The 27664-nt window shown below is 58.3% G+C and overlaps 2 protein-coding genes and 1 non-coding gene across 3 annotated transcripts; 2 read left to right on the forward strand and 1 right to left on the reverse strand.

The window, feature by feature from the left end:
• Positions 1-1286: 1286 nt before the first annotated feature.
• On the forward strand, positions 1287-1846 carry BXZ73DRAFT_55700 (uncharacterized protein; the record flags this gene model as incomplete). Its single annotated transcript, XM_048021386.1, has 2 exons — positions 1287-1371; positions 1416-1846. Coding segments are annotated over 2 exons (516 nt in total), but the record flags the coding sequence as incomplete, so codon positions are not given.
• A 420-nt stretch (positions 1847-2266) lies between these two features.
• On the reverse strand, positions 2267-8425 carry BXZ73DRAFT_107089 (uncharacterized protein; the record flags this gene model as incomplete). The annotated part of the gene is made up of 17 exons (XM_048016827.1): positions 2267-3122; positions 4439-4570; positions 4623-4964; positions 5025-5283; positions 5337-5422; positions 5472-5487; positions 5545-6437; positions 6490-6732; positions 6781-7085; positions 7141-7210; positions 7266-7353; positions 7412-7592; positions 7654-7661; positions 7721-7831; positions 7883-7896; positions 7956-8048; positions 8109-8425. 17 exons carry the CDS (start codon positions 8423-8425, stop codon positions 2267-2269), a joined length of 4014 nt encoding a protein of 1337 aa, XP_047872094.1.
• An 18635-nt stretch (positions 8426-27060) lies between these two features.
• BXZ73DRAFT_t194 lies at positions 27061-27131 on the forward strand. The gene has a single exon. It is a non-coding gene; the product is annotated as a tRNA-Gly (tRNA).
• Positions 27132-27664: the final 533 nt, after the last annotated feature.

A 27664-nucleotide genomic window follows, 5' to 3' on the forward strand; every position in this document is an offset into this window, starting at 1 on the left:
CAGGTCGTGCACCTTGAGGCCGAGGACGAGCGCCTCCTTCACGCCGAGCCATGCCAGTCGCCTCATAGTACAGCCAGAAGCGAGCAAGGTCGGCGAGCGAGATGAGCACGGGGCGGCCGTGGATCATGAGCACATCGGGGGAGCGGGCGAGGTGCTCGACGGTCGCGCGGAAGAGAAGTTTGCATTGAAGGGCGAAGATTGTAGGAAGGCGGAGACGTGCGCGCACGCCCAAATCGGGCGTGCGGTGGTGAACTCCCAGTTGACGATGCACGTCTTCAGGGCGGCCAGTGAGTATGACAAGATTGAAGAGAACGGGAGCGACAACACGTACGATCTTCGAGTTGTCATTCTCGAGGTTCAGATCGTAACAGTCGATACCTGCGCGACCCTCACCGGCACCCGTGACCTGCGCGGGTTGGGCATACCTGTGACGATCCCTAGAGGAGGGCTACATCTGCGTGGCTCAAATGGACAACTACAGCGAGGACTTACCTGGCCATGCGGAGAGCGTAGCCTTCGCTTGAGGGATGTCGCCTGCAGCAGCCTGCGTGGTAAGCTCGCGGAACAGAGCGTCTTCCAAGTTCCACCTGCTTATCGGAGGCAGCATTAGGTCGGTGTTGCGCGGAGCTGATACTGGAGAAGAGAAGCCTGCCAGCCCTAGGGCGCACAACGGGGAAAAACGCGGGAGTGAAGGAAAGCAGAGTGAGATTGGGTCAAGAAGAAAGATGAGAAAGCCGCGTGCGGTGGGCACCGAAGACGCGAAGGAATAGGGCGCCTAACATGAGTCGCCTCTCACCCTCCTCCCATCTCCACCACTTGACACACCGCCTGAGGACAAGTCATAGCGCTATCAGCGTGCTCACAAACGCGAAACAAGCCACACCAAGCCCATATGAAGGCTTCATGCTATGGATAAGGTGGGTACTATGGATGCCCATATCCAACATATCTCTGATCATCTTTCGACGCTTCGACAGACCTATTACACCCTTCTTTCGGCTGTGTGGGACAGAAAGTGTCAGGTGGATGGGCGTACGATCAATACTGGGTGAGTTGTTTATCTGAAGCGTCCAGTATCCCGCTGTACGTCAGGCTCGAGCATCTCCGCCAGCACTTGTACGCCAAGACCGGACTTCTGTGCAACACCAGGTACGACACCAACCTCCTTGATGAGCTCGCGCCCACCTCCCTCCGCAACCATATAATGGTGTGTCCGCTCCGATATCATACTCGTTTCTCACAACATATCCATAAAACCGTCGTCCAGATCCTCATCTTTGTCAGCCAAGATGTTCCCGCGGCCGAGCGGCCGAGCGACGCACATGAACTTGCAATCGGGCGCAAACCGCGCGCGGTCGCGTGTGGGCTTGCGTCGGTTTCCGTGCTGACTCAAATTCTGTTTTTGTTGACTGCAGCGTTCAAGTCCCCCGCGGTCTGGTTGAACTCGAAGCAGCACCTACACACGCACGGGATCTTCCCCTCGGCGGAGCACGGCTCGAGCTCGCCCCCGCAGTTCACCGTCGGGTTCGAGACCCCGCTCGTGTCTGGGGTGCACGATCCCCCGCTCTCGACCCGGACGAACGCAGGGGTGCTTCCGTGCACGGCCTCCCCAAATCGCTCCCCGCGTACGCCGCCCTTTCCGTCCTCCGCGCACTCGCACTCACGTGTGGCCACCGGGGAGAGCGGGTCCGGATCCGGGAGCGCAGGCGACGGCTCGGACTCGGAGGACAAGTACTTCGTGGTGTCGTGCCTGCTGCTGCCCGTGCCGCTCCCCGCGGTCGCGTCGGCGAAGTGGGACCTGGACCCAGACGCGTATGAGGAGCGGAACTCGGACGTGCAGGCCTGAGCTGCTACGTGCCAGGTGTGCTTCTCACCGCCCCGATGGTACGCTGTTACATCGTCGACTACACCCACGCGTCCGACTACTCCGTCGCACGCGGTCTCGTGCGCGCGCGATCATGGGCAAGCGGCTTTGCTTCGGCGCGTGCACCTTACGTTGACGCCTGCTCGACGTACGCGATCTGTATCTTGATGTACTCCGTGAGGAGAACCCTCGCGGCGCGGGGCGGCGCTCGTCAGTTGTACCTCGTCTGTATGCCTAAATGTACGATAGTGTGTCGGCGAAAATGAATGCAATTATATGCCTCCCACCTTCCGGATCCCTGAATCCCTGACTGAACTGGCCGACCTGGCACCCTAAACGCCCGGAAACGGCCTGGGCGCAAGGACGCCCGGAACGAAATCCCTGGATTCCTGGGAACCCTGGTCAGGCCCCCCAGGACCCCACAGGAGTTTTGGAAATTACTGATGCGAACGCTTTGACGTCCTCGATCTGGCCATCAGGCATGCGAAGGCGAGCGTGGTCCAGCTTCGTTGCTCGATAAGCTTGTCCATCTTGGAAGTCCTTCAGCACGCCGCCATTGTCTGGTGCCTCACCGCATGAGATATCGAGATTGCGAATGAACTCTTCTCGAAGGAGGAGACGCGGGAGGGCCTTGAGTAGCGGTGCATATAGCAGGATTTTTGCGGGGTCGCGTTTTGGTTCCGGATCTTCGCCGTTGGATCGCGCGGCCGAGCGCTTTTCGGAGGACTTGTAGGCAATACCTTTACACCTAGAGACAGTGCATTGGGGCCCAGATAACGCGTCGAGATCGTCCTGAGAATACACCTTGTAGCAGACAGTGCATACAGCCACACGGTCGAAGTAGTCGTCAATGTTCAGTCCCAGTCTCCGACGTGCAGTTGCAAGAGTCGTTGCTGGCTTCCGAGGCGCGATCGGGAGAGGCTGCATGATCTTGATAACGTTGAGGTGGTCTTTGAGTCGTTTGTCACAGTCTGCAACAGCCTGTGGCGTGCTTGAAGGCGTTGTCAATGACAGTGAGGAGGTAAATGAGGCGAAACTGAGGCGCTTCAATTGTCGCAGGTGCGAGCAGCCGTTCCGAAGGGTCTTGAGTGAGATCGCGGAGAACTGGACGTGGTGGGAGACCGTCCTCGTCCGGAGGCGCCGAGTCGCGGTGACCACCAGGAGGTGTAGGAGACGACGGGGCAATGTTGTCCGGAAGATCTGCAGGGCGAAGAGGAGGGGAGTATGCTGGGTCTGGGGAGGACGATCTCGACGACAGCTGGCCAGCAGCAGGTGAAATAGGCTCAGCACCAAGGGTCGGATCTGCCGAACGGTCATCCAGACCTGAAGCCAGAGGATCGCGTCCGGAAAGGGAGGGGTTGTCTACAGAAGCACTGAGAGAAGACCCTGAGATCGTACTGTTGTCGAAGCCCAGTGGCTCAGAGCCGTGGTTTTGCTGCGAGCTCGTCTGCCGTTTTGCGTCGTGTTGTGCGTGCCTTGCTGCCCCGCGCTCAGTCACGATTCCGTAGCCTAGAGGTGTATTCTTGCAGGTCGTACAGAAGCAGTGGGTGTATCTGGGCGTAGAGTTGCGTGGCATTTTGATGGTGCAGCAAGTGGAAGGGGAGCGGTGATGTGGATGTGGGAGGGAATGAAGTGCGCATATAGTGAGTACGGCGAGTCGTGCGCGCGCGCGCGCGAGCTCATCGATCGCGCTCGCGCTCGCGCGCGCGCGGGGCGCCTCCCGCCGGCCGCGCCTTGGCCCGCGGAGCCGCGCACGAGCAAATTGTCCAGCTGGATAAGCCCAGGATCGGGACCTTTCAAAGACTTGTCAGCCATAATGTCTCGCTTATCCTCTCAAGGGGCCACAACCCTTTTAGGGGTACTTAGGAATGTGCAAGGAATAAGTGAGGAATCTGCTCATTTCACACATATGTTACAGTACAGGGAATCTGCTAGAACATCTTCGAGGAACTCGCAGGGAATTTACTCATTCCGCGCTCATTCCCCACCTTGGGAAATCCGCGGTTTCATGCGGTGGTAGTCCTTGTAGCCGTGTTTCCTAAACATGGTGGCCGTGATTGAGAGGAGGGGGATCCGAGGTGGAGGGTTCTTGCTGGATCTCGGAGGTACGAGGATACAACATTCAGGATTGGTTCAGAATGCTTTATAGGACTTCGACGGGAGCTTGTGTAGTCCTCGGGTGCAGTTAATGCCACCATGTTGTCTAAGAACGAGCTCTCACTTGTGTGACAGATGGATGACTGGAGGTGGCATGTGTCCAATCTAACCGTGCTGTTTCGTCATCGCGTGCCACATGATCACTCGCAGCGACAGAATCTAAATGTACTCCAGAGTCAGACGTCGACGATAATGCGTGGTAATCACCCACAAACATCATCCACAAACATACATATGCTAGCCGATCTCAGAATGACAGAACTTTCTGACTAGGGGGACTAGACCTTTCAGAGTACTATCAGCAAGTAACCTCGCCGCACATTCGACGCTCGTACCTCGCTTCGAGTGTGCTACTAATACATGGACGTATGATAAGAAGAATCCATCGCACGTCGATCGGAACGGCTCGCAGCTTACTTGCGTGGTGACCAAGGAGGATTGTTCGGTGTAACAGAGCCCACACCACCTTCCAACCAGCCGTCGATCTCAAGCGCCAAGCCCGGAGAGACCGCCGTGTTGTTCGTTGCCCACAGCGCGATCGCAACAGTACTGTACCATGCCAATCAGCATCCGGTATATCAGCAACCAATTGCCGACTCACTTCTTCCCGTTGTAGTTGAGAATCCCCTGCGGTACCGGGAACCGCGTTTGCGGCCCGACGTTCGCGATCCGCTTCCCGTACTGCCACCCATTAACGAACAGGAGCGCGCGATACGGTTGCCCGTCCGGCTCGAATTGGAAGCTCATCGGCACGTCCGTCTCCGAGGGCACGTCGAGCTCGAACGTCGCCACGAAGAATCCAACGCCAGCCGTCCCACCCGGGAGGCCGGCGGAGAGCTCGCGCGAGTCCCAGCTGGAGGTGTCGAAGTCGGGGAGATGCCATCCCTGGCGCTCGGCGTAGAGACCGCCTTCGTTGAGGAGGCCGCGGAGCTTATCGGGGTAGCTTGGGTGGGACAAGGTTTCCGTGAGAATGATGCGCGAGTGCAGGAGGGGGCGGTCTTACTTCGTGTATCCACCGGCCTTGCCCTGGACCTTCCACATGGTGAAATTGCCGCCTTCAAGGACGTAGCCAGCGATTCCACGCGCGGACTTCTCATTCTCAGACTCGTCGAGGCCTTGGTTGTCGTAGAGGACTGTAAGAACGTTCTCCTCTCCGGCAACCACCGAGCCCTCTGGGAAGGTGAACATGTAGTTGGCATGGTCGGTGCTGCTCTGGACAGAGGCGATGAACTTGTCGTTGATCCATACTGACGCCGCAAAGTCTACGAACTGGTTTCAGTAAGAGGGCTACAAAAAGTGTGAGACACAGACTCACAATCGCCACCGAAGATCGTCAGATTTGCACCGGTCTCGGACCCGTTAGCGTCGAAGTGTCCACGGAGGAACACAGTGTTCTCGCAGCTGAGACACATCAGCGGGTTAGCAACACTGTGCAACTCGGCGGACTCACAATCCATAATCGCAACCTGCGAGATCTCGAGGTTAGACTGGGCGGTACAAGAGAGAGCGGGGTTTTCACTCACCATACAGTACAGCACCATCGCCGAAGAGCGGTTGCTGATAGCTGTACGTGACGGTCTTGTTTGCAGTGATCCACTCGGAGTCATCAAAGTCCTTCTCGATCTCCGGGAGGCTGTCGTGGTACTTCCATCCTTTGAGCTCCGGTAAGACGAATCCCCTCGCCCTCCCCTTCATCACGAGCGTTCCCGTCCTGACCGCGCTCGCGCCATGGAGGTCGGCCAAAACGTCAACCGCGTCCCCGTTCCACGTCACCCGCGTCACGTCCTCCGGCGCAATGACCGTCAGCATCACCTCCTTCTCCAGGTCGCCCCTCAGCTTGAGCGTGCCGTGCTCGACGCTCGCGTTGCGGACGAGGTACGGCCCGCCGACGAGCACGGTCTCGTTCGTGCCCCACTGCCAGAAGTGCTCCCACCCCGGGACCGTGTTCGCCGTCGGCGCGGGGACGTGCGGCGCCCAGAACGTCGCGGCGGTGTCCGCGTCCGCGTACAGCACGAGCTGGCCCGCGCTCTCCCACACCGTCACGAGCCCGGTCGTGCCGGGGAGCACGGTGAAGACGGTGGGCGCCCCGTTGATGGCCGCGGCGTGGTGTCGGACGCGCGGGTCGGCGAACGGGGGCGGGCTTCTGGGGCGGCGGGAGGCGACGAGGGTCATGGCGAACTCGTGCGCTTGCGTGGCGCGGCCCTGCAGGAAGAGGACGTCGCGGGCGCCGATGCGGCTGGCGAAGAAGACCTCAGCAGTTGTGTACACGAGGTGGCCGTGCTTTCCAAAGTGGTAGTCGGTGATGATGACTTTGCTCTGCCGGCCGTCAAGAGCGATCGCGTCGAGGGTGAGGGGAAGTGTGAGGCGGCCATTCGGTTGATGGAAAGGCACGGTGATTTGGAAGGAGAGCGGTTGACTGTGCAGGTCGCCATCAGTGTAGGCACACGTGAGTGAGGTGAGACACATACGTGGTGGTGGAGTTGTCCTGTCGCACGATGAAAAAGCCAGTCCCACTGTCCGGGTTGCGGAGGTACGTGACGAACGCCGCATCGTTGCTCAGTGAGAGCTCGGGAACTCCCGTGCTAGAGTCCCCGACCCAATCGGTCTTGCGGAACTCAGGAGACGAGCGTACGAAAAGTCCTTGGCGCTTGATCTCGTCGTACTTTTTCGAGAGTAGACGAGTCTCTCGCATGGGCGAGCCGTAGTCGTAGCTGAGGTTGCTTAGTTAGCGGAAAGTAAGGATGCGACCTCGCACGTACCTAGTGTACACATCGGGCTCCGCGAGGCCACCCCAATTGGTACCTCCGTAAAACATGTAGTACGAGAGAAGTTTGGCGTTGGCGGCCCAATTCTGCTTGTAGAAGACGTCTTCAAACTCAGGCCCAGTGAGTTCGAAGCAGGCATCGTATCCTGGACCGCCCCATGGGTCGAAAGCGCCTGCTTGGTACTCGGGCATATACCACGGCTGGCTCGGGTTGACTTCAGAGTGATACTGATGGTAGTTGGTCACGACCGGGTTCCACACAGACGGGTGCGAACAATCAAAGCGCTGAGGATAGGCGTCCTACAGAATGATGTTATGAAGTCGCCGTCGTGTGATTCGAGCGGAGACGACTCACCATGCCATAGATATCAACGGCACCAGTCCCGTTCACGAAGGCTCTCCGCATATTTGGATCGTTGTATGTCCTGTGAGCCTGGTGAGAAACTTCGAGCTCTGGGTTACCACATCGATAACACATACAACGGTACAATGATGCCGTTCTTGCGGTACTGTTCTTCGAGGCGCTCAAAGTAGGCTCCGGTCACTTCGTTCTGCTCGTATTCGTTGTCTGTCGGATAGTCATCAGCGAATACTCATAGTGGCACTTGAATATCTCTAGAACACACCAATTTGTATCGCTAGCACAGCTCCGCCTTCGGTAACTTGGTGAGCCTTGGTCCCATCGATGATGGCGTCAATGAAAGGCTCATAAGCATCGAACCAATCGGTAGCGTTAGTGCGCACAACGCTGGGCGTCTCGGCCGTAATCCAGGCCGAGATGCCTCCAGCGGTGGTTTCTGCATTGATCTGCAATGAACGTGGTCACTCTGTCAATGCCTGAACGCGGCGCGGTCACTATTGGACTTACGTAAGGCCCTGTCAAAGTTCCGAAAGTTTAACTTTGTCACTGTTCGTCATCGAACCATTAGACGTACCGGGACGTAGAACAACAAAGAGACCTGTGAGCTTTGCGGCGTCATACATGGCCTCCAGAGAGCGCCAGTCATCGAAGTCCATAACGCCCCGAGACGGGTTCGTCAGACCCACTACAAAACGACATCAGAGGTTGAAAGCCATCAAGTCTGATGCTGACTGACTGTGGATGTATACACTGCGAAGGAGTGGTGAGCGTTGGTATTTCATACGCTGTATTCATCCATGGATACGTACCTGACGCTGTTGAAGCCGACAGCCACCATTTTCTGGAAGACATCGAGCCATAGTTCCGGCACGGGCAGGCGGAAGGTGTGGAACTCGCCGGAGCTGAAGCATCAGAGGATCGTAAGCATGAGAAGATACAACTTGTACTATCAGCGCACTCACTGGAGGAACATGCGCTGGCCATGCAGGAAGAGCGTGTAATTGTCCCACTGAACAACGTCCGTCAGGCCGTTCGACTTCCGCTGGGGCTCGCGGCTTGCCGTAGGCTGCCACGACGCGTTCCACAAGACAACAATGCAAAGCGACACAAGGGCAGGCAATGCCCACGTCGACCATCGCCGCCGTGAGGGGATGGCATGTTGCGATAACAGCCGCGTAGGTGTGAGGTGGATTCGGGGGCGCTTGTTGCCTGTCCCGTCGAGGCGAGGAACGTTCTCGTAGCATTGAAGGTGGACTGGCTGCCACGCGTGCTTCTCCATTGAGGTGCACACCACAGGGCTACTGGAGACAACGGCCTAGTGGGGGCTTGAGCTGGAAGGGCGTGTGGTGGTGGTCGAAGTGCAACGCTCGAGAGCGCACGTGGTCATCATCAGGAACGCGCTAAGTCAATTATCGTTTTTGGTAATATCATCTCATGGTTTCGAACTAATGATATCTGACTTCAAACCTGACTAGAAACTGATTATGAGGCCTTGCTGCCTTCCATCGGACTGCCACTTGTTTGATCTGGTACTTCAGATGAGATGCAGTATGTACGAGTACGTAGGCACTTTTTCACGTATGAACCATTTCTACCAAGGTTAAAATTACGATCGTGGGTTGTTCGTTGTTTGTTCGTACTTATCGATAGGCCCAACGCCACCATCCAAGGCACCCTCGAGCCGCATCACCACCCCAGGGTGCGCCTCGGCGTACGTTATCCATAGCCCGTGCTGAGGGGACGATCGTGTCGAGCCCCGGGACATACATTCCGACCACTCACTTCTACCTGCTGTAGTCTCTGAGGATACCAGAAGGCATACAGAACGGGTTGATGTCCGCCATCGGCGCACACACCAGCAGCGCCCAGACCACCTCCCCGTTGGCGACGACGACGTTAACGCCGTCCCCCGCCTCGTTGGCGCGCCTCTCCTCTGGCGAATCGCCGCCGCGAGCATCGTTGTCGCTCTGTTGTGACCCCAATATGCTGGACTGATCACCCCACCGTCGTACCATTGTAGTGTACAGAACGCCATCGACGGTCGTCAACATGCGTACAAGTCATTACATTCGTTCTTTGCATCTCGATCGGTTCTCCTTCACGAGCGCTTCGACCAAACAGGGTTGTTCACCGTGATCGGCCCCACACCACCGTCAAGGACACCATCGACAGCCAGGGTCAACTTCGGAGAGACCGCGGTGGTGTTCAGCGCCCAGAGAGAGACCGCGATGGTGCTGTGTGAAGAAGTCGAGTCAGCCATGACAGAAGCGCCGCGAGGCGAGTGCACGTACTTCGTTCCGTGGTAGTCGAGGATGCCCGGGGGACCGGGAACTTGGTCTGCGGACCGACGTTGCCCACGCGCTGCATGGCACAAGGAGGAGGGGTCAGAGTTCCGCGCTCTTGAGCGCCGAGACGGACATGGCGATGACGCACCTTGCCGAACATCCACCCGTTGACGAAAAGTCGCGCGCGGTACGCCTGGCCGGCCGCCTCGCCGAACACGAAGCTCGCGTACACGTCCGCGTCGGTGGGGAAGTCGAGGTCGACGGTGGTGACGAAGAAGCCGACGCCCGCGGTCCCGTTCGGGAGCCCCTGTGCGAGGTCGCGCGCCTGCCACCTTGAGGTGTCGAAACCAGGCAGGTGCCAGCCCTCGCGCTCGCCGAACAGGCCCCCCTCGTTCATGACGCCGCGGACCTTGTCAGGGAAGTTGGTGTAGCCGCCGACCTTGCCCTGGACCTTCCAGGTGTGGATCGTGCCACCGACAAGGCTGAAGCCGGCGATGCCGCGGGCCGACTTCTGGTTGTCGGCTTCGTCGTTGCCCATGTTGTCGTGCAGCACAGTGATGACGTTATCCTGGCCAGCGACGACAGCGCCACGTGGGAACGTGAAGAGCGCATTGACATGGTCGGAACCCCCGCCAACGCTGGAGATGAAGTGGCCATTAATCCAGACGGACGCCGCGAACGCTGAAGAGAGAACTTGAGTGACGCAACGATGAACAGATACCGAAAGATACGCACAGCTGCCGCCGTAGATCGTGAGGTTGGCTGCCGTTTCCTTGCCTGTCCCAGTGAAGTGACCGCGGAAAAAGACGTTGTTCTCGCAGCTGTAAACGATGACGTCAGAGGGCAAGAAGATCAAATACACTCAAGACATACAATCCATAGTCGCAGCCTAGAAACATCGCAAATCAGCGCACTGCATATCACAACAAGAACTCAGGAGGCTCACCATAAAGCACTCTTCCATCTCCGAACAGCGGCTTCTGGTTTATGTTCGTCGACGTCTTGTTCGCCACGACCCAAGTCGAGTCATCGAAGCCCGCCTTGATCTCTGGCAAACTATCCGCGAACTTCCACCCCTCGAGGGCAGGTGCCGCCACAGAGCTCGGGTTCGTGAGCATCGTCAGAGAGCCGGTAAGCACCCCACTCCCATCGCCCGACATGGCCACGTCGGCTCCGTTCCAACTCACCGCGGTCACCGTGGCAGGGGCGACGACGGTGAGCGGCACGGAGGCGTTGAGGTCTCCCCGGAGTGCGAGAGTCGTGCCGTCGTCGGAAATGGACGCGTTCCGGACGAGGTTTGGTCCGCCCACGAGGACGGTGGAGTTTGTGCCCCATTGGAAATACGCCTCCAGCCCAGACACGGTCGCGTCGGAGGCCGTGGGGATGGCAGGGGCCCAGAACGTCGCCGCAGTGACGGGATCCGCGAAGAGGATGAGCTGAGTGTCGGATTCCCAGAGCGTCACGAGCCCGTCGTCTCCGGTCGCGATCGAGATGATCGTGCCCGCCGTGGACTTGTCGAAAGTAACGCGCGAGTCATCCGTTGATGTGCCAGAGCCGGTCAGCGTCAAAGCTACCTCGTGCGACTGGTCGGCGTCACCGAAAAGGAAGAGGACGTCTCGAGCACCGATTGCGCCGGCGAAGAAGACGGAAGCCGTGGTATAGAGGACGGAGCTAGAAGCGCCGAAGGGGTAGTCGGTGATGATAAGCTTGCTCTGACGGCCGTTGATCGCGATAGTACCAGTCTTCTGAGGGAGTTGAAGTGTGCCATTGGACGTGGGCACAGTAAGGGTGAAAGTGATATCGCCACTGGTCTGGAGTCAACGAAAGTGCAGCGACACTGAATGGAGGGACATACGTCGATGTGGAAGATGTCTGCCTCGTGATGAAGAACCTAGTACCAGAATCCGGGTTGTGCAAGGACGTGACGAACGCGCTACTGCTGCTCACGGTGACGCCACCGATGCCTGTACTGGAGTTCCCGACGTAGTCGGTCTTGCGGAACGACGGAGACGAGCGAAGGAACATGCTCTGACGCTTGATCTCGTCAAACTTGGCCGAGAGAGCACGAGACTCCCTGATGGAAGCGCCGTAGTCATAGCTAGTGTACACGCCCGGGAAAGGGAAGCCACCCCAACTGGTGCCACTGGAGAGGTGTTAACGGAGAATAGATGGTGTTCACGAGAGGACACGTACCCATAGAACATGTAGTAAGAAGCAGCCTTGACGTTGTTGGCCCAGTTGTTCTTGTAGAAGACGTCCTGGAAGTCGGGTCCAGTTAAGAGTTCGCATGCGTCATACCCGGGCCCGCCCCAAGGATCGAAGGATCCACCTGATGGAGATCCATGAATGAGTGGACTAATAAGTGGAGAAAGGTTTCTAAGCGTTACCTTGGAACTCAGGCATGTACCAGGGTTGAGCCGGGTTCACCTGTTCGTGGTAGGCCTGGTAGTTAGTGACGACAGGGCTCCAGTTGCGTGGATTTGAGCAGTCGAAACCTTGAGGGTAAGAGTCCTGAAAATCGTTTAGTCGAAACCGTCGTCTTATAATGTGCTTCCTTACAAGGCCGTAGATATCGACAGCGCCAGTACCGTTGATGAAGTTCGAGCCTTCGAAAGGGTCGTTGTACGTTCTGAACGGTGATAAGAGGATGATGCAAGACTATGAAATAACGACTTACAGAGGGACCACTACACCAGCACCACGATATTGCTGCTCCAACGCAGCGAAGTATGCTCCCGTGAGCGCATTTTGCGTGAACTCGTTGTCTAAACTTCGTAAGCATGAGCGCATATAGCTAGGATACTGTATACTCACCGATTTGAACGGCTAGCAAGTGCGATGATTGAGTAACATCGACACGACAAGCGCATATAGTTACTTACCGAGAATGGGACCACCGTCCGAGACTTGGTTCCCTACGACAGATTTCGCAATCCCTGCGGTATAAGGTTGGTAGGCTGCGGTCCAGTCAGTCGCGTTCGTCCGAAGCGTCCCAGCGACCTCGCTGGTAATCCAGTGCGCGATCCCACCCGCCGTTGTCTCGGCGTTGATCTGCCAAGGCATTAGAATATCTCAAACGGCACATGCAATCGCGATAAACTCACGTAGGGACCCGGCCGGAGAACAATGAAGATACCGGCAAGCTTCGCGGCATCGTAGATAGGCTGCAGAGCGCGCCAATCATCAAAATCGATCACACCGCGCGAGGGATTGGAGGCGCCCACTTGGTTCGCCGTTTAGCAATGCGGTCTGGACCAAAACGAAGAGGAGACTGACTATGGATGTAAATGCTGACGCCGTTCAATCCTGCTGCAACCATCTTCTGGAAGATGTCGAGCCACAGATCGGGCACTGGCAGGCGGAATGTGTGGAACTCGCCCGAACTGCGAGGCTCGAATGACTATATGCGCGCACATACACGAAGGGAGACGTACTAGAGGAACATGCGCTGGTCGTTGAGGAAGACCGTGTAGTTGTCCCATTGAACGACGTCCGTCAACCCGTTGGATTTGCGCGGGGGCTCCGCCGCAGCGATTGGCGAAGCGCGCTCCGAGACATGGGCCGCATATACGGGGATGGCGACGGTGGAGGCGAGAAGGGCGTTGCACACCCACGAAGAGAACCGGGGTCCGAGCATGGCGTGCGCTGGCCACTTTGGCGCATCGTGCGGGGCATATATACGCTTGGAAAAGGGCGTCGATGACAACGTACCATCCCAGGGGTTGAGGATGCTTCGCGCCTTCGTCTCGTGTGCGGACCGCCGGCTCGCGAGACGGGAGCGGCAGAGCTAAACGAGGCAACCACACGCTCACGTGCGGTAACGCCTGACTGCTCTCATGGCCGCTCGTCAGGACGCTTCTCATGGGGGATGGAGCGGGTGACATACCTATGATGCTTCCATAGACCTGAGCATGCGGCGATGACGGCCGCAGGGAAGGGGCAACGAACATCCGGGCGGGGGAGGGTGACCTCGAGAGAAGGCTATCGAGGTCTGATGCGACAGCGGCAGCTTCTGAGGATGATGGAGCAGTCCAGAGGGCGGAAGCGCAGGAGGGACGCGTTGTGCGAATGGTATAAACGAAAGAACCGACGCTCAGACTCACCGAGGTTTCTCCCAGCGGCATTTGAAGCGCCGACGAAACCGGCCCGGCAAAAGCCGCCGCGGCCAAGTTCCGCTGGCGACGTTTTCGGGACGATCATCGACGGGCCACCTGGTGCGTTTTTACGACAAGGTTGGTGTCTTGCAAGTTGCTCTGTCATTTTCCGCCGATTTTCAGGATGCGCCGAACCCTTTCATACTGAATGCAGAGCAGGCTGTACCTCGGTCATGGGCCGCGCAGCTGTAGAACCGTTCTACCCCATGATCGAAGCCAATGATACCGTGATTCTTCTGCGTGTATTCTCACCGTACGTGATGTTCTTCCCATTTTTTGCCAGGACGGGCGTGTCCGCCTGGAAATCAAGAGAACCCAGTTTCTAGAGCGAGCGTACCACACGCCATCCACCGCTTCTGCCACGCAAATGCAATTGGGTTCTTTCAACGCGCAGGAAAGCGGCGGCATCTCGTGAGACATATTTTGGGGCAAGTGCGGGCAGAAGGGTCGGCGGCTTTGCCAAGGCGGCCTTCGCCATCTCCTCCCAACGTCCGGCGCGTGTTCTCGCAAACCTGTGCTCACATGTGCCAAATGCTCGTACGTCTCCCCTTTCCTGTTGCATAGTATGCCCTTCCGGCGCCGATAAAACGCTGACATGTAGTATGTATCCGTGATAGAGAGCACCATAGTACCCGCACAAACCCGTAACCTCGTCAGGAGACTGGACAACTGCAAAAGAGATAGAGGGTTTCACTATAGACGCGAGGGGCGTTGTCACTGGGTGAGTTCTGCAAGAGAGTGACTGGTCCAGGCTAAGACTTCACAGCTCCAATGCTTCGTTAGTGGACTCGAACACGCACAGTTCGACGGATATCATAAGTTCCCTCGTTTATGGGCGAGAAACACATGCGGCACGCGTATACTAGTGCTATGGCACTTTCCGGTTCGTTGACTCCGTCCCGATATTATTCGGATTAAGAAAGAGGCCAACGCAGGACGACATGGCTGACGGCCGATCGGTCAGCCGTTTTCCATGGCTCAAAACCGGCCCACCGATGGTCGTCTCGCTCATCATCTTCCTCCCCTTTTACTTTCCTTCATCACTCGTTGCATTTTTTCTTTTCGTCGACATGCCTCTTTACACTGCCGGCGGTGAGAGCCGTCCACAGTCGCGCAACAGCATCTACTCCGACATCATCGCCCTCGTCCCTCGTGCTCTCGGTGGAGGCTTGAATGCAGAACCGACGAACGACGGGTCGATCCCGGACGTTCAGACTCGCGACTTTGGGTTCCTCCCTATTCCTATGGGCGCGCGCTGCGACCCCGCCCAGCCTCCTCGTTTTGGCCTTTCCCTCAACATTCTCTTCGCCGTGGCAAGTACCTTCAGTATGTTCTTCTCCGCGCCTACGACGACTCTGAGGCTGACACGGACTACAGCTACCGCCAACCTTTACTATTCCGTCCCCTTCTTGCGTGAGTGTCGAGTGCATCCCATGCTCGATAGCACACGCACTGACGCGACATTCCAGTCAAGATCGCGGACACTTTCGGGACGACGGAGAAGGAGGTTGCTTCCATTCCTTCGCTGATGCTCGCAGGGTAAGTCGCCGTTGCGGTTGCGTGACATTGTACCCATCCCCTTGCCCTCCAGATACGCCCTCGGAGTCTTCTTCGTCGCACCTCTGGGCGATCTCGTCCGCAGGCGGCCGCTCATCCTAGCCCTCTGCTTCATCTCTGCAATGCTCACAATCGCCCTCGCCGCCGCGCAAAGCCTCCCCGTGTTCCAACTGTTCTGTTTCTTCATCGGCCTCAGCACCGTCGTCCCCCAAATCCTCATGCCGCTCGCGACGGACCTCGCACCACCTGAGCGCCGCGCGTCCGCGCTGTCCATCGTTCTCTCAGGGCTCCTCTGCGGCATCCTCGTCTCGCGTGTCCTCGGCGGGATCGTCGCTGAGTTCGTGGTCTGGCGGATCGTGTACGTCATCGCGATCTTCGTTCAGTTCATCGTCCTCGGGCTGCTTTACTGGAAGCTCCCCGACTACCCGGCGAAAAACCCCGAGGCGACGTACTGGCAGATCCTATACAGCATGGCCAAATACGCTGTCACGGAGCCGCTCCTCGTTCAGGCGATCATCATGACCGTCCCTTCGGCCGCGACCTTCACCAACTGGTGGGTCACCCTCACGTTCCTTCTCGCCGGCGAGCCCTACAACTTCAGCACGTGAGTCGCGCCGTGTCTCTGACGTCCTCAGCTGACACACGATCCAGCCTCGCCATCGGCATGTTCGGCTTCATCGGGCTGACCGGCGTCATCTGCGCCCCGCTCATCGGGCGTATCATCGACCGCGTCTTGCTCCCCTGGACGGCGACGCTCGTCGCCATCCTCGGCCTCATCCTCACCTTCGCGATCCAGACCGCTGCCGCGGGCACCTCGCTCGTCGCAGTCATCCTCGTCTGCCTCCTCCTCGACGTCTTCCGCCAGTCGCAACAGACGTCGCTCACGGTAGCCGTGCTCGCGCTCGACCCGCGCGCGCGCTCGCGCATCAACGCCGTCCTCCTCCTCGCTCTCTTCCTCGGGCAGACGATGGGCACGAGCGTCGGCGCCGAGCTCTTCACGCGCCACGGCTGGCAGGCGAACGCGGCGTTCAACCTCGCGTGCACGCTCTTCTCGCTCGCGGTGCTGCTCGCGCGCGGCCCGCACTGCAAGCGCTACACGTGGCTCGGGTGGGAGGGCGGCCTGGAGCTGCGGCGGAGCAGGGTCGAGGCGGTGAAGCGGGCGGCGGAGGAGCGCGACCCAACGCGGCGCTGGAGCGGGGAGACGACGATCGTCGAGATGGTCACGACGCCGGAGGAGGCGGACGGAGTGGACAAGAAGAGGCCGCAGCTGACGGTGCACGAGCGCGCGGCGGGCACGGAGGCCGACGCTGTCGGGCTTGCGGTATAGTGTCCGTGCGCGCGATAGACCACGGACAGTCAACTAGTCCAACGTTGTCTTTGCTGATGTCGTGCTCTAAGTATCATAAAGCCGATTGGTGCACCTTCCATGACAAATTCTATCCGGAGATCGGTCCGAACCTCGAAAACCGGAACGAGCCGGAACGACATTTAGCGCCCATACCCAGCGCCAGCTTGAAGGGCGTACTCACTCTCAGTGAATAGTCACTTACTGTCACTCTGCATTCTCCCACTCTCTGGTTTTGTGGGAAACACCCGTCCGCGTCAGTCTTCCAGAACATGTCTCAGATATGTAAGTAGCACAATTACATGTGCTGCCATTAAGGGTATGCCCTCCGAGTCGCTACAAGCTCCTGACTCAGCCTGTACTAGTGCCATTCGGACTTCGATGATCCACGTGAAAAGCCGACTCTTCCATTACGATGCGCACTGGCCAGTCGACGGGGAGCCGAGCGAGCGTGAGGGACGCGTCTCCATACATCTGATGAACGCGTTGCCAACTTCAGTGCCCTACTTGGTAGAGGCTAGTCTAGTCTTCTTACTTACATTCTGTCAGTCCATTTCTTCCTGCACTGTGGGCGTCGGTTTTCTCATGCCAGCAGGTTTGATTCATAGCACACAACTGCCTACCCCCTTGGGATGAATGCGGCCGCAATCCGGCTTACCGGAGTTGAGGTGGGTCTTATTTGTCATCGCTCTGTTACATGCGGGCATCTCACATTCGAATTCGAACGAGTTGCACGAGCGGTAACAACCTACGTATTGTCCTCCTCTTGCGTACGCTTCCCAAGCCTTACGCCTGTGCCCGCAGCGTGCAGGTATATTGTCGTAGCGTCTTTGTAAGTCAATGCTTCCGGCGCTTGGAAGCGGATCTGCGACTCCGAGCCATATTCACTCACGGTATTCTTACCTCCCGCCTCATGGGCCCGGGCCCGGCGCTCAGGCTTCCCCCCTTCTTACCACTACCATCGGGTCCAGGCATCCACTCCCACCTTCGGCCAAAATGGATGCCTCTGTGACATCTCCCGATGCAACTGTGGAAGAAGTGTCCAGAGACCTAGCGAGTCGCCCAGAAGAAGCGCCAGGTCCGAAGGTGGATTTCGGGTTTCTACCTGTTCCTACGGCGGTACGATATGATCCTGCCCATCCGATCCACTTCGGCCTCGGGATGAACATACTCTTCGGCCTTGCCAGCACGTGCTGTGAGTCGTTTGTTCGTAGTGTCGCGTACGAATCCAACTCAAATCCAACTGCTCTTCTTTCCAAAGCTGCCGCCAACTTGTACTACTGCGTGCCGATCCTCAGTGAGTACATTTCTTGGTCTTATTATCAGCCCTTTCTGACAAGTTTCCGCGACGCAGTTCAACTAGCTGACGCGTTTGGAGTAACCGAGGGCGAGGTTTCCCAGGTTCCGACTCTGATGCAGGCGGGGTGAGTACTATCAATTCGTCCACTCCAAGCAGCTCTGACCGCCAACAGCTACGCCGTTGGGCTCCTCCTCCTGGCCCCGCTCGGAGACCTTGTCCGCCGTCGTCCCCTCATCCTACTTCTCACGTTCCTCGCTGCAAGCTTCACGATCGGCCTCGCTGTGACATCGAGCTTAGTCGCCTTTGAGGTCCTCAACTTCTTCGTCGGCTTTTGCACCATCGTTCCCCAGGTCCTCATCCCGCTTGCCGTCGACCTCGCACCGCCCGAGCGCCGTGCATCCGCCCTCTCCATCGTTATCTCCGGTCTTCTCCTCGGCGTCCTGATCTCGCGACTACTCGCGGGAATCGTCGCGCAGTTCGTGACGTGGCGCGTGGTGTACTACATCGCCGTCGGCATACAATACATCATCTTCGCACTGCTCTACTGGTACCTTCCAGACTACCCCGCGAAAAACCCGGACACGACATACTTCGGTATCTTGTACAGCATGGCGCGGTACGCTGTGACGGAGCCGGTCCTCGTCCAGGGGGTGCTCATGACGATACCCTCGAGCGCGGTTTTCACCAACTGGTGGGTCACACTCACGTTCATTCTCAACGGCGCGCCGTACCACTACTCCACGTGAGTTCCCTTCTTACCACCCTCAAACCCCTCGCTCATCTCGTCGTCTCTAGGCTCGTCATTGGCCTGTTCGGCATCATAGGCATCGTCGGCGTCGCCCTCGCCCCCTCATCGGCCGCCTCATCGACGGCCTCGTCCCTTACTCCGCCACCCTCCTCGCGCTCTTCGGCCTCCTCGCCACCTTCGCCATCCAGGCCGCGGCCGCGGGAACCTCCGTCGCCGCGGTGGTGATCGTCGCGATCGGCATCGACGTCTTCCGTCAGATGCAGCAGACCTCGATCGCGGTCAACGTGCTCGGGCTCGACCCGCGCGCGCGCTCGCGGCTCAACGCGGTGCTCATCCTCGCGCTCTTCGTCGGACAGGTGATGGGCACGAGCGTGGGCTCGGAGGTGTTCACGCGGTTCGGGTGGAGGGCGAACGCGGCGCTGAATCTTGGATGGGCGGGGCTGTCGCTCGTGGTGCTGCTGGTGCGTGGTCCGCATGTTCCGAGGTATACGTGGGTCGGGTGGGAAGGTGGGTGGGAGCTGCGGAAGTCGAAGTTGGTGGCGGGAAGGGGAGAGCTGGGCACGCCGGAAGACGTCACTGCAGTGACAACACAGGTGCAGGACGGGGAGAAGGACGAGGCGCGAGCGGGAGAGAAGGCTCTCCCGCCCGCTGTATAGGGTCGTACCGTCTACTTACCTGTATGCGAATATACAAGCCTTCAGTCCCATGATCATCCCATCATGAGTGGCGGCAGCATCGACGAAGGCGAGGGCGTGGAGATGGTCCGTTCAAGTGCAGGATCGACGCTGTCTCTTGATCTAATCTTATCTTGGTCGTTCTAGAACCCAAAGTCACAGAGCTCAGTAAATTTCCATGAGTTTTTCCCGTGCAGTGATTACGCTCACGCCTTTTTCCATCTTGATGTCAAATTTGACGTAGAGTGGCACAACGTGCAGCGTGGGTGCAACTGGTACGTTCGATGGAAAGCGATCACCGTAAGTCGAACCCCATAGGCTATCCATAAAGTGACCACGGATCCATCATGGTCGGGGCCTCCCAGTACTGATGAACGCTGCCCACGTCCTCGTCGAGATACAAGCTCTGGTTCCCGTACCAGTACTCATTCCACGGTCCTTCCAATCCCATCCATTCCACGCTTCCCCCCGTTTCCGTGTTTGTCGTCTGGTGAGTGGGACGACCCGTGTCCTCTGAGACCAACTGCGAGACGACCCGAGGGATGTAGTCGCAGCGCATCAGTCGACAGTACGTCACACCCGGCTGCGTGGGCCAGCACATTTGGGCGACGACCGGCAGCGGATACTCGAAGTTCTCGGGCTGCTCGACGCGCTCGCGCAGCAGTTCGAGCCACTGCGCCGCGATCCTATTCCCCACGCGGTGCCACCTCCATCCGAAGTTGACCTCCACCGCGTCGAGGTGGGGGTACAGGGTACGGCCGGGGGCTGCGGGGCCGTTTAGGAGGGGCTCGAGGATGACCGCGAACGGATCGACCGTGCTGTCCTCGACGAACTCAGTCTTGCAGTCGGAAAAGTCGAGGACGAGGTCCGTCAGCGCCGGCATGCGTCCGAGGAGGAAGAGGACGGTGTCGACTGCGTCCGGCTTGACGGAGTCCTCGGAGAAGCAGATATGGAGTTCCGCGATCGATGCGAACGGCAAGTCGATGTCGTTTTGCGTGAACTCAAAGCTGTGATAGCTCTTGTGGAGGCGAAATCGACCGATGGGGCGTCGAGAGGGCTTGTCGGCTGGCGGACCATCGATGGTCATCGATTCATTGTACGGGTTGAAGCGAATGTGCATCCGTCTTGCACCGTCGAAGACAGGAATGCGTGGGATGGTCATCCCGTGGGGGGTCGCACCTGCATACGAGATGCAGACGTGTGCAGAACCGGGATACGAAAAACCGGCGAGGAGGGAGTACAGGAAAGGCCAGTGGCAACGGGAGGACGTTATTGTCTTCATAGACCTCATGAGAACTTTGCGCTGGAAGGTGATTGGTGGCGCCGCTTCCAAACATGCCTCGTGGACGAAGAGAAACTCAATGAGCGGTAGGAATGGAAGAAGACGCAAGAGCGCTGTTGGGAGATGCGCAGATGGGGGACAATTCACGAACGATATGTAGAGATGAGTAAGCTGTGGGAAAGAGATGGGAGAGAGGGCCATGGGGAGAGAATGCAGCTGTAGTGCTCGTAGCTGGGACCCCGTCGACTGGCTGAAGAGGGAGTCGACAGAAAGATCTGAGAAGAACAGCTTTCGGTGCTGGGGAAAAAACAACGCAATACTTTGCAGACGAGGAGAATCAAGGGGGAATGATGAACCAATTATTTCCGTGTATTTACTTTGATCCATGTCTTCATCTTCCGGCTCCTTGGAGTCTATTTCTAGCGAGAAATGGACGAGACGGGCCTTCACATCAGGGGTGATCAGTTCTTCGCACGATGTATTGGCCTGAAATCCGAGATAAAGAGGGGAGATATCCCCGGAGCGTTGGAGGAACAGACGAAAGCGATCCGTTGAGAGATCACTTCGGTTACTTGCTTTGAAATGAGACCAAAATTGCGGGACAGAAAGCGTTGCTCTTCGCCAGGACTGGCATACGTGGGAGAGGTTGAACAGAATCCTCGTGCGGCTACGTTCGTCCGTAGTAGTCGGATAATAGCGCGCAGGAAGAGCGTTTTCGAAAATCTCGACGAGGACATCGTTGGGAACCCTATTTGCCATCCTGCGAGAGTTGACGATGGACTGCATCCGACGCACATACTCCGCCAGCTCGACTTCCAGTGCGAGGAGCTGAGAGTGGATGTCAGCGGAGACGGCGACACTCGTGAGACTGCACTTGCATCGATAGTGCTACGTACATGCGAATCAGGATCTGCGATATATGGCGACGATGGAGAAGACGCACCTCATGCCCAGTAGTTCGTTCTCGTCCGGCAGCGCGCGCCCTCCGCCGTCTTGTTTCCAGTTCATTCCGCTCGTCATATCGCGCGAGGTTTATGCGCCGCTGTTTGATCCACCGACAAGCAGAGGGGTGAGAAGGTGACTCGCTCAAGGGGTTGGTGGAGGCAGTGGCCCTGGATAAGAGGCAGAAGTACTGGCAGGCCGTAACGGCGCGGGCGCGCTAAGATTGTATGTAATCTAATCAGCATCTTATCGTATCTAGTACATCGCTCTACTAAGCAAATATAATGGGGAGCCCAGTCCTCCAAAAACCACGCAGAGTCCATATCGTCCCCAACGTGATCCCAGTATTTGTTCACACTGTCCCTGTCCTCACACAGGAACGAACGCTCGTCTCTGTACCAATGCTCGTTCCACTCACTCTGGACACATCTTCTCGTCCTCCATCTTGGCGTCGGACGGGCTATGCTCGCAGCGCATGAGCCGATAATCCGTCGAGCCCTCCGCCGCCGAACAGTGCATCTCTGCGACAACCGCGAGCGTGGTCCCTACGACGGAGCCGCCGCGTTGCTCCACCTCGCGGAGGTAGTCAGTAAGCAGCCAGACCCAGCTCTGCCTCATCGAAGCGCATCGGGGGGACGATTTCGGCAGGGATTTTGCCCAAAGGGATCGATGCGTAGACGTGAGTGTCTGTCGGACACGATACCCGGTCGAAGAACGGGCTGATGAAGCCCCAAACGCAGCGACGGAAGGTGATGGTCTTCATACACACCATGCGAACTGGCGTCGAGACGGGAGTCACGGCATCTGGCACCGTCATCGCGTCTTCGATGGACATCTTGACGACCGGGGAGCAAGGGAGAAACGTGAGAAGGTCTTCGAGAGGCCGTACGAAGGATGGATAGCCTGAGGGAGCGCGACAGGCAAGAGCGCGATGCGGAAAGGACCCAACGCGAGTGCCCGCGGCTGGGCCACAGTGTCGGGACTGAACAGAGCTTCGACGCTGGGCGAGGACATGATCCCATCGTCGTCGTTCGAAAGCATCACGAAGACGTTCTCTGGCCGAGGTGCATGCGGCGGAAGGAGCAAGGGAAGCTTGTACTGAGTTTCATCGATCGTGTTGTATGGTTTCGGGGCGCGGGAGTACACCGAGAACCTGATGAGGCGGGCCTCGACGTCGGACGTCACGACGTCTCCACAAGACTTGTTGAGAACCACAGAGATGGACAAGGGGGAGGATTGAGAACGTTCGAGGAACGAAAGACCAACTTCTCCTGAAGCCCCGCTGAGGTCGTCGGCGTTGAACTGAGACCAGAAGCGCGGCACGTACACCGTCGCCTCCCGCCACGAACGACATACGCGGGAGAGATTGAGCAGGATCCGCGTTCGTGCGCTCGTCACCAGAGCTATTTTGCTTGCCGAGTGGTAAGACAGGAAGAGAGCGTGGCTGCAGATCTTGATGAAAACCTCGGGTGGAAGCTGGTTGATACCTGAGCGAGTGTTGACGAAACATGAAAATTCAATAGCAACGCAGCAACGCACCTTGTCTTCAACAGCTCCTAGTCATCAGGGAGAGCTAGCGCTACTCCTCGCTTGCTCCCAGCCCGGGATGGTTCATTGTCGCCACTCTTCATGCTGGTCGGGACGCTCAATAAGCTGGGAGATAGCGGGGTTGCCGAGTGGAAGAGGACATGCGTGGGGGATGGAGAGGGGAAATCTGCGAAACCAACCGACGGTCCAGTTCCAACGTTGCGCGTCTGACCTGATCCGGCCACACGGGCCTGACCACTTCCATTGTTCAACCACGTGGATGCAGACACCACACCTGCAACGGCAAGACACGGCCCCACGTCGACGGCGGATCCTCAACTTCAATTCCGTACAGCGAACGCTACTACTAGTCGTACACAGGTAGGATCACTTAAACATGCACGAGCACATACGAGAGGCCTCGGCGCGTCCCCGAGTTACACCTCCGCCCCCTCCATTTCGACCCATACCCCGTTCTGCGCACGCTCGTTAGCAACCGTTCTGTGTCTGTTCAAGTTGGCAATAACGCACCTTCGCATAAGCAGTCAAATGCGACCGCAACCACACGCGCTCGCGGCCACCGACGGCGTGCGGGGACCGCTCGACCGCCGGCGGGGGCATCGCGGCGGGATGCGCGTCCTGCCGGAGGGTGATCTTCGCGAAGCGCTGTAGGAGGCGGACGAGCATGAACGCGATCTCATTGTACGCGAACTACGCCACGGGTCAGCGATGGCGATGGCGATGGCGGGGAAGAGCCGAGAGCAGAGCAAAGAGAGCACACCTGTTGGCCGAGGCAGATGCGAGGGCCGGCGTTGAAGGGGAGGAAGATGAACGGGTTGGGAAGAAGATACTTCTGCAGACGCTCATCGAGGAAGCGGTCTGGGTCAAATTTAAGGGCTACGTGGGGTTCGGGTGGTCAGTCTCCCCGCCGAGACATAGACAGCGGTATGACCCACCATCGGGACCCCAGAGGTCCGTGCGTCGGTGCATCAAGAAGACTGAATACATCACACGCGAGCGAGGAGGAATGTAGTAGTCTTGTCCATTGGGGTTTGTCCAACGCATCGAGTTGATGGTGCAGCGCGTGTTGATGGGGCTACAAAGCCATGGGTGCATCAGCGCTCGACTGAAACACATATAATGAACGACGTACACAGGAGGGTAGAGCCGGAGGACTTCGTTCGTGAACGCGCGCATATACTTGAGTTCGCGCACGTCGTCGTAGGTCGGGCGACGAACAGGGCCAACAACCTGCAACACTTCCGCACGGAGACGCGCGAGGATATCTGGGTGCTCCGCAAGCGCATACACCGCGAACGTGAGCGCGCAGGAAGTCGTGTCCCGGCCGGCGAGGAGGATGTTCAATGTCTCGTCCTTGATCACTTTGCGGTCTGCACCTTCCGCTCAGACCTGAGTACGCGCGACTGGTCGAGGAACCCACCATCCGTGTACTTCACGAGATGCTCCAACAACGTCTCATCGTCCCGGATCTCCTTCTCCCTCGCCGCCGCACTCGCACCACCCATCGCCGCCTGCTTGCGCACCGCCGCGTCGACAATCGGATCGATGAACTCATCGACCGCCTTGAGGTGCTTCTGTACACTGTCTTCCTTCATCTCCGCCAGCGGCCATGCCTGCTGGTACCGCCCGCGGTGCGCTGTGGCCTCGAGCGCCTTCTGGAATGCGCGGACGAAGCGGTCGGCGGGGTGGACATTGTCCTCTACGATATCTTGCGCTTGCCGGGGGGACAATGATGGTGAGGCGGGGCCACAGGAAGGGGACGGTCGGGCGAGGAAGGTGGAAGGCAGGGGAAGCGGGGCCTCGAGAGAGCGGCAGTCGCGGCCGAAGAGGAACTCGGTCGCGCTGTCCATGGTAAAGCGGGACACGAGATCTTGCCAGTCGACAGGGATGCCCTGCTCCATGCGCTTGGCGAGACGGTTCAACGCGTGCTCCGCGTGTCTTGAGATCGAGCGCATGAGAGGGAGAAAATAAGATGATTGGGCAGACTAACCGGTCGAAGATGTCGAAATGGGTGATGCGGTCCTTGCTGAAGAAGGGGCGAGTCATGGATCGATGGAACTTCCACATGTCGCCTACAGAGCCAGGCATGAGACGCGGAAGGCATCCAGATTTGAAGAGAGCGCACCATCAGCATTGAACACGCCCACACCGAGGAGAGTGCCTAGCTGCCCGTTGAGCAGAGGGCCTTTCTCGTATTGTTGGAAGTCCGTGGCAAGTATTAGCTGCGAAGACGGGAGGAGTCAAGATAGAGACAAGAGGGTAGAGCGAGGCAATGCACCTTGATGTATTCGGGCTCGGAGGTGAAGATCTGGGAAACGTTTTGGTCGCTATATATGCGCGAGACGGGTGGGAAGGACTCACTCGGTCCTCGAACATGACCTGAAGTTGTACGTGAAACCAAATTTCTCCGAGAACTCCCAAAGTGTTTGGGCTGGGAAAACGTTCAATGGTGGTGCATACAGGCGCTACTGAGGACGCACCAAGATAGGCCGACTTGTCATTCCTGAAGATGCCCTGCACGACGTCCAGGCCTCCAGGGTACTTGGAGGCAATGGTTGGGGGCATGAGCGTGCCTGAAGTCCGGGCGGCCCAGAGGTTGGCGAGATCGGCGCATTGGACGCGGAGAGCGAAGGCGACGGGCCAGGAGAGGACATATGCGGGGACGAGGAGCCAGAGGGAGATGGAGGAGTCGAAGAGGCGATGGGCGAGGTGGCTGATGCCAAAGACCGTCGCGGGAGGGACGGCAAGATTCGGGACCTGCCGGAGGAGATATCGCAGCCCGGGCGTCAATTCCGGCATGGCTGATGGCGAAGCGGAGACGGCGGAGAGACCGAGAGGGCTTGGGCGCGGGGGGCGATGGCAGGCGCGGGTATGCAGCAGTGGGGGGCGACGGGAGAGGACGAGAAGGAGGACATCGACCTTAAGCTTCATGATCAAGTATGTATGGTGGGCGGCTCAGCGCTCAGGGGTTGACTTCCTTTACCGGCGCGGTCCCGCGCGGGAATGATCGTCTAGTACTCCTCAAATCTCTCTGTCTCTGTCTCTCTCCGCGCATGCGTAGCAGCTGCCTGTCGATTCAGTGCACCCCACCTTCCATGAATGCCCTGTTCACTCTAGAGGCTCCTCATAAATACGCGAATCCGTATTATCACCGGTGAGTTGTCCTCATCGATGGAGCTGCGCGGACGCCCACCACGCGCCCACAGACCGCAGAAACATGTCCGCGTGTGCCACACCCTCCTCGACATGAGATTCTCTCAACTCGTCTTCTTATCTCTCTGGGGCCGCTCTGCGCGTGAGATTATCTACCGCTCGGTCGCCGACTTTGTGCGCCCTCCTTAGCCCGCCAGGGGAGACATCATGCCCGAACGCTTCGACTGGTAAGCACTCACAACACCCTCTACCAACGCCACTAGTGGTACATTCACTAAGTATCCTGTTCAGACCGCGCCAGTCTGTATGTTAGACATTCCCCTGCCCGCCGTGGCTTTTCGGAACTAGCGCCTCAACGTCGAAGGCTGCGAAGATCAGGGTTTCTATCGCCCCGGAGCGACTAGCGGACCGGAGAAAGTGGCTCAGTGCTCACACACTACCCTAGGCTGCGGTCACAAGAGCTTCTCGTCTAGTTGGCGTGTTCAGAACAGCGCGTCGCCACCCCAACGGGAGGTCTGGACGAGAAGACGTGCCGCCCTGACGCCTCACCCACGGCGCTGGCTGTCCCAGGAACGGCCCCTTGCAAGGGAGTCCACGGCGTGCTTACCTATATGCGCGACACTCATATGGAGCTTGTAGCGAAACGGGGCGCATTTCTTCGTTTCCTCCGACCCCCGTACGTGCGAGCCTTATCCGGCACCCCTGCTCACTGTGACTGTCCACCATAGTGAGCCCTGGTTCCTGACATCCACTCTCATACACACCCGGCGCACCCGGGTTCGCCATCATCTTCCCAGTGCATGCCGCCAGTACAACCGCCATCTATCTTTGCTGGGTACATACAAACATACATACCGCCTCCGCATTCCAGATGCCAGTGTCACTGCCGTTCTCTACGATGTAAAACAAGCTCCAGATAGGCAGAAGCATTAATGGGGTAGTGGTAACCTGGGTCGTTGCCATCGACCCGCCGGGGGTTCGATTCCCCCTTAATGCATTACACGAATGAAGGATGTTTTGAATCACCCGTGCGACTCGAGCTCTTGCTGACCTTTTTGAAAGGGAGGGATAGCTTGGTCGACGGCACTAGAAAAAAATAGAGCGAAACTCGAAAACCTCGAGTAGCGCCTGGCAGCAGCGTGCACGGAAGGGTGTAAGCAAGTGTGAGAGCCTCACGCCTGGCAGCAGCACGGAAGGGTTAAGCCGGCATGGAGCCGCCCTGCGTCCTCCTCGTACTTCCCGACAAGGGGGGCTCACGCCACGCATGCCATTGACTCGTCAGAAGCACCCGTTAGGGATTGGATCTCCCGGGTTGTGTGGCATGGGGCAGACGCGCCGTGGGCGCGTCGAGGTGCGCGTGGACCTCCCGCTGGAGGGCGCACGGCAGCGCGCGCGCACACTTCCCGGAGGACGCACGGCGGCGGCGGAGGGTAAGACAGGTGCGGCGTGCTCGGCTCGTCCACTTGGAGGACTGGCCACTTTCGCGACGTGCATAGTTCGTGCCAGCTTGTGGGGAGAGGCGCCGGCCCT

Source organism: Epithele typhae, assembly GCF_022376455.1.
Source record: "Epithele typhae strain CBS 203.58 chromosome Unknown BXZ73scaffold_99, whole genome shotgun sequence".
Taxonomy (NCBI): domain Eukaryota; kingdom Fungi; phylum Basidiomycota; class Agaricomycetes; order Polyporales; family Epitheliaceae; genus Epithele; species Epithele typhae.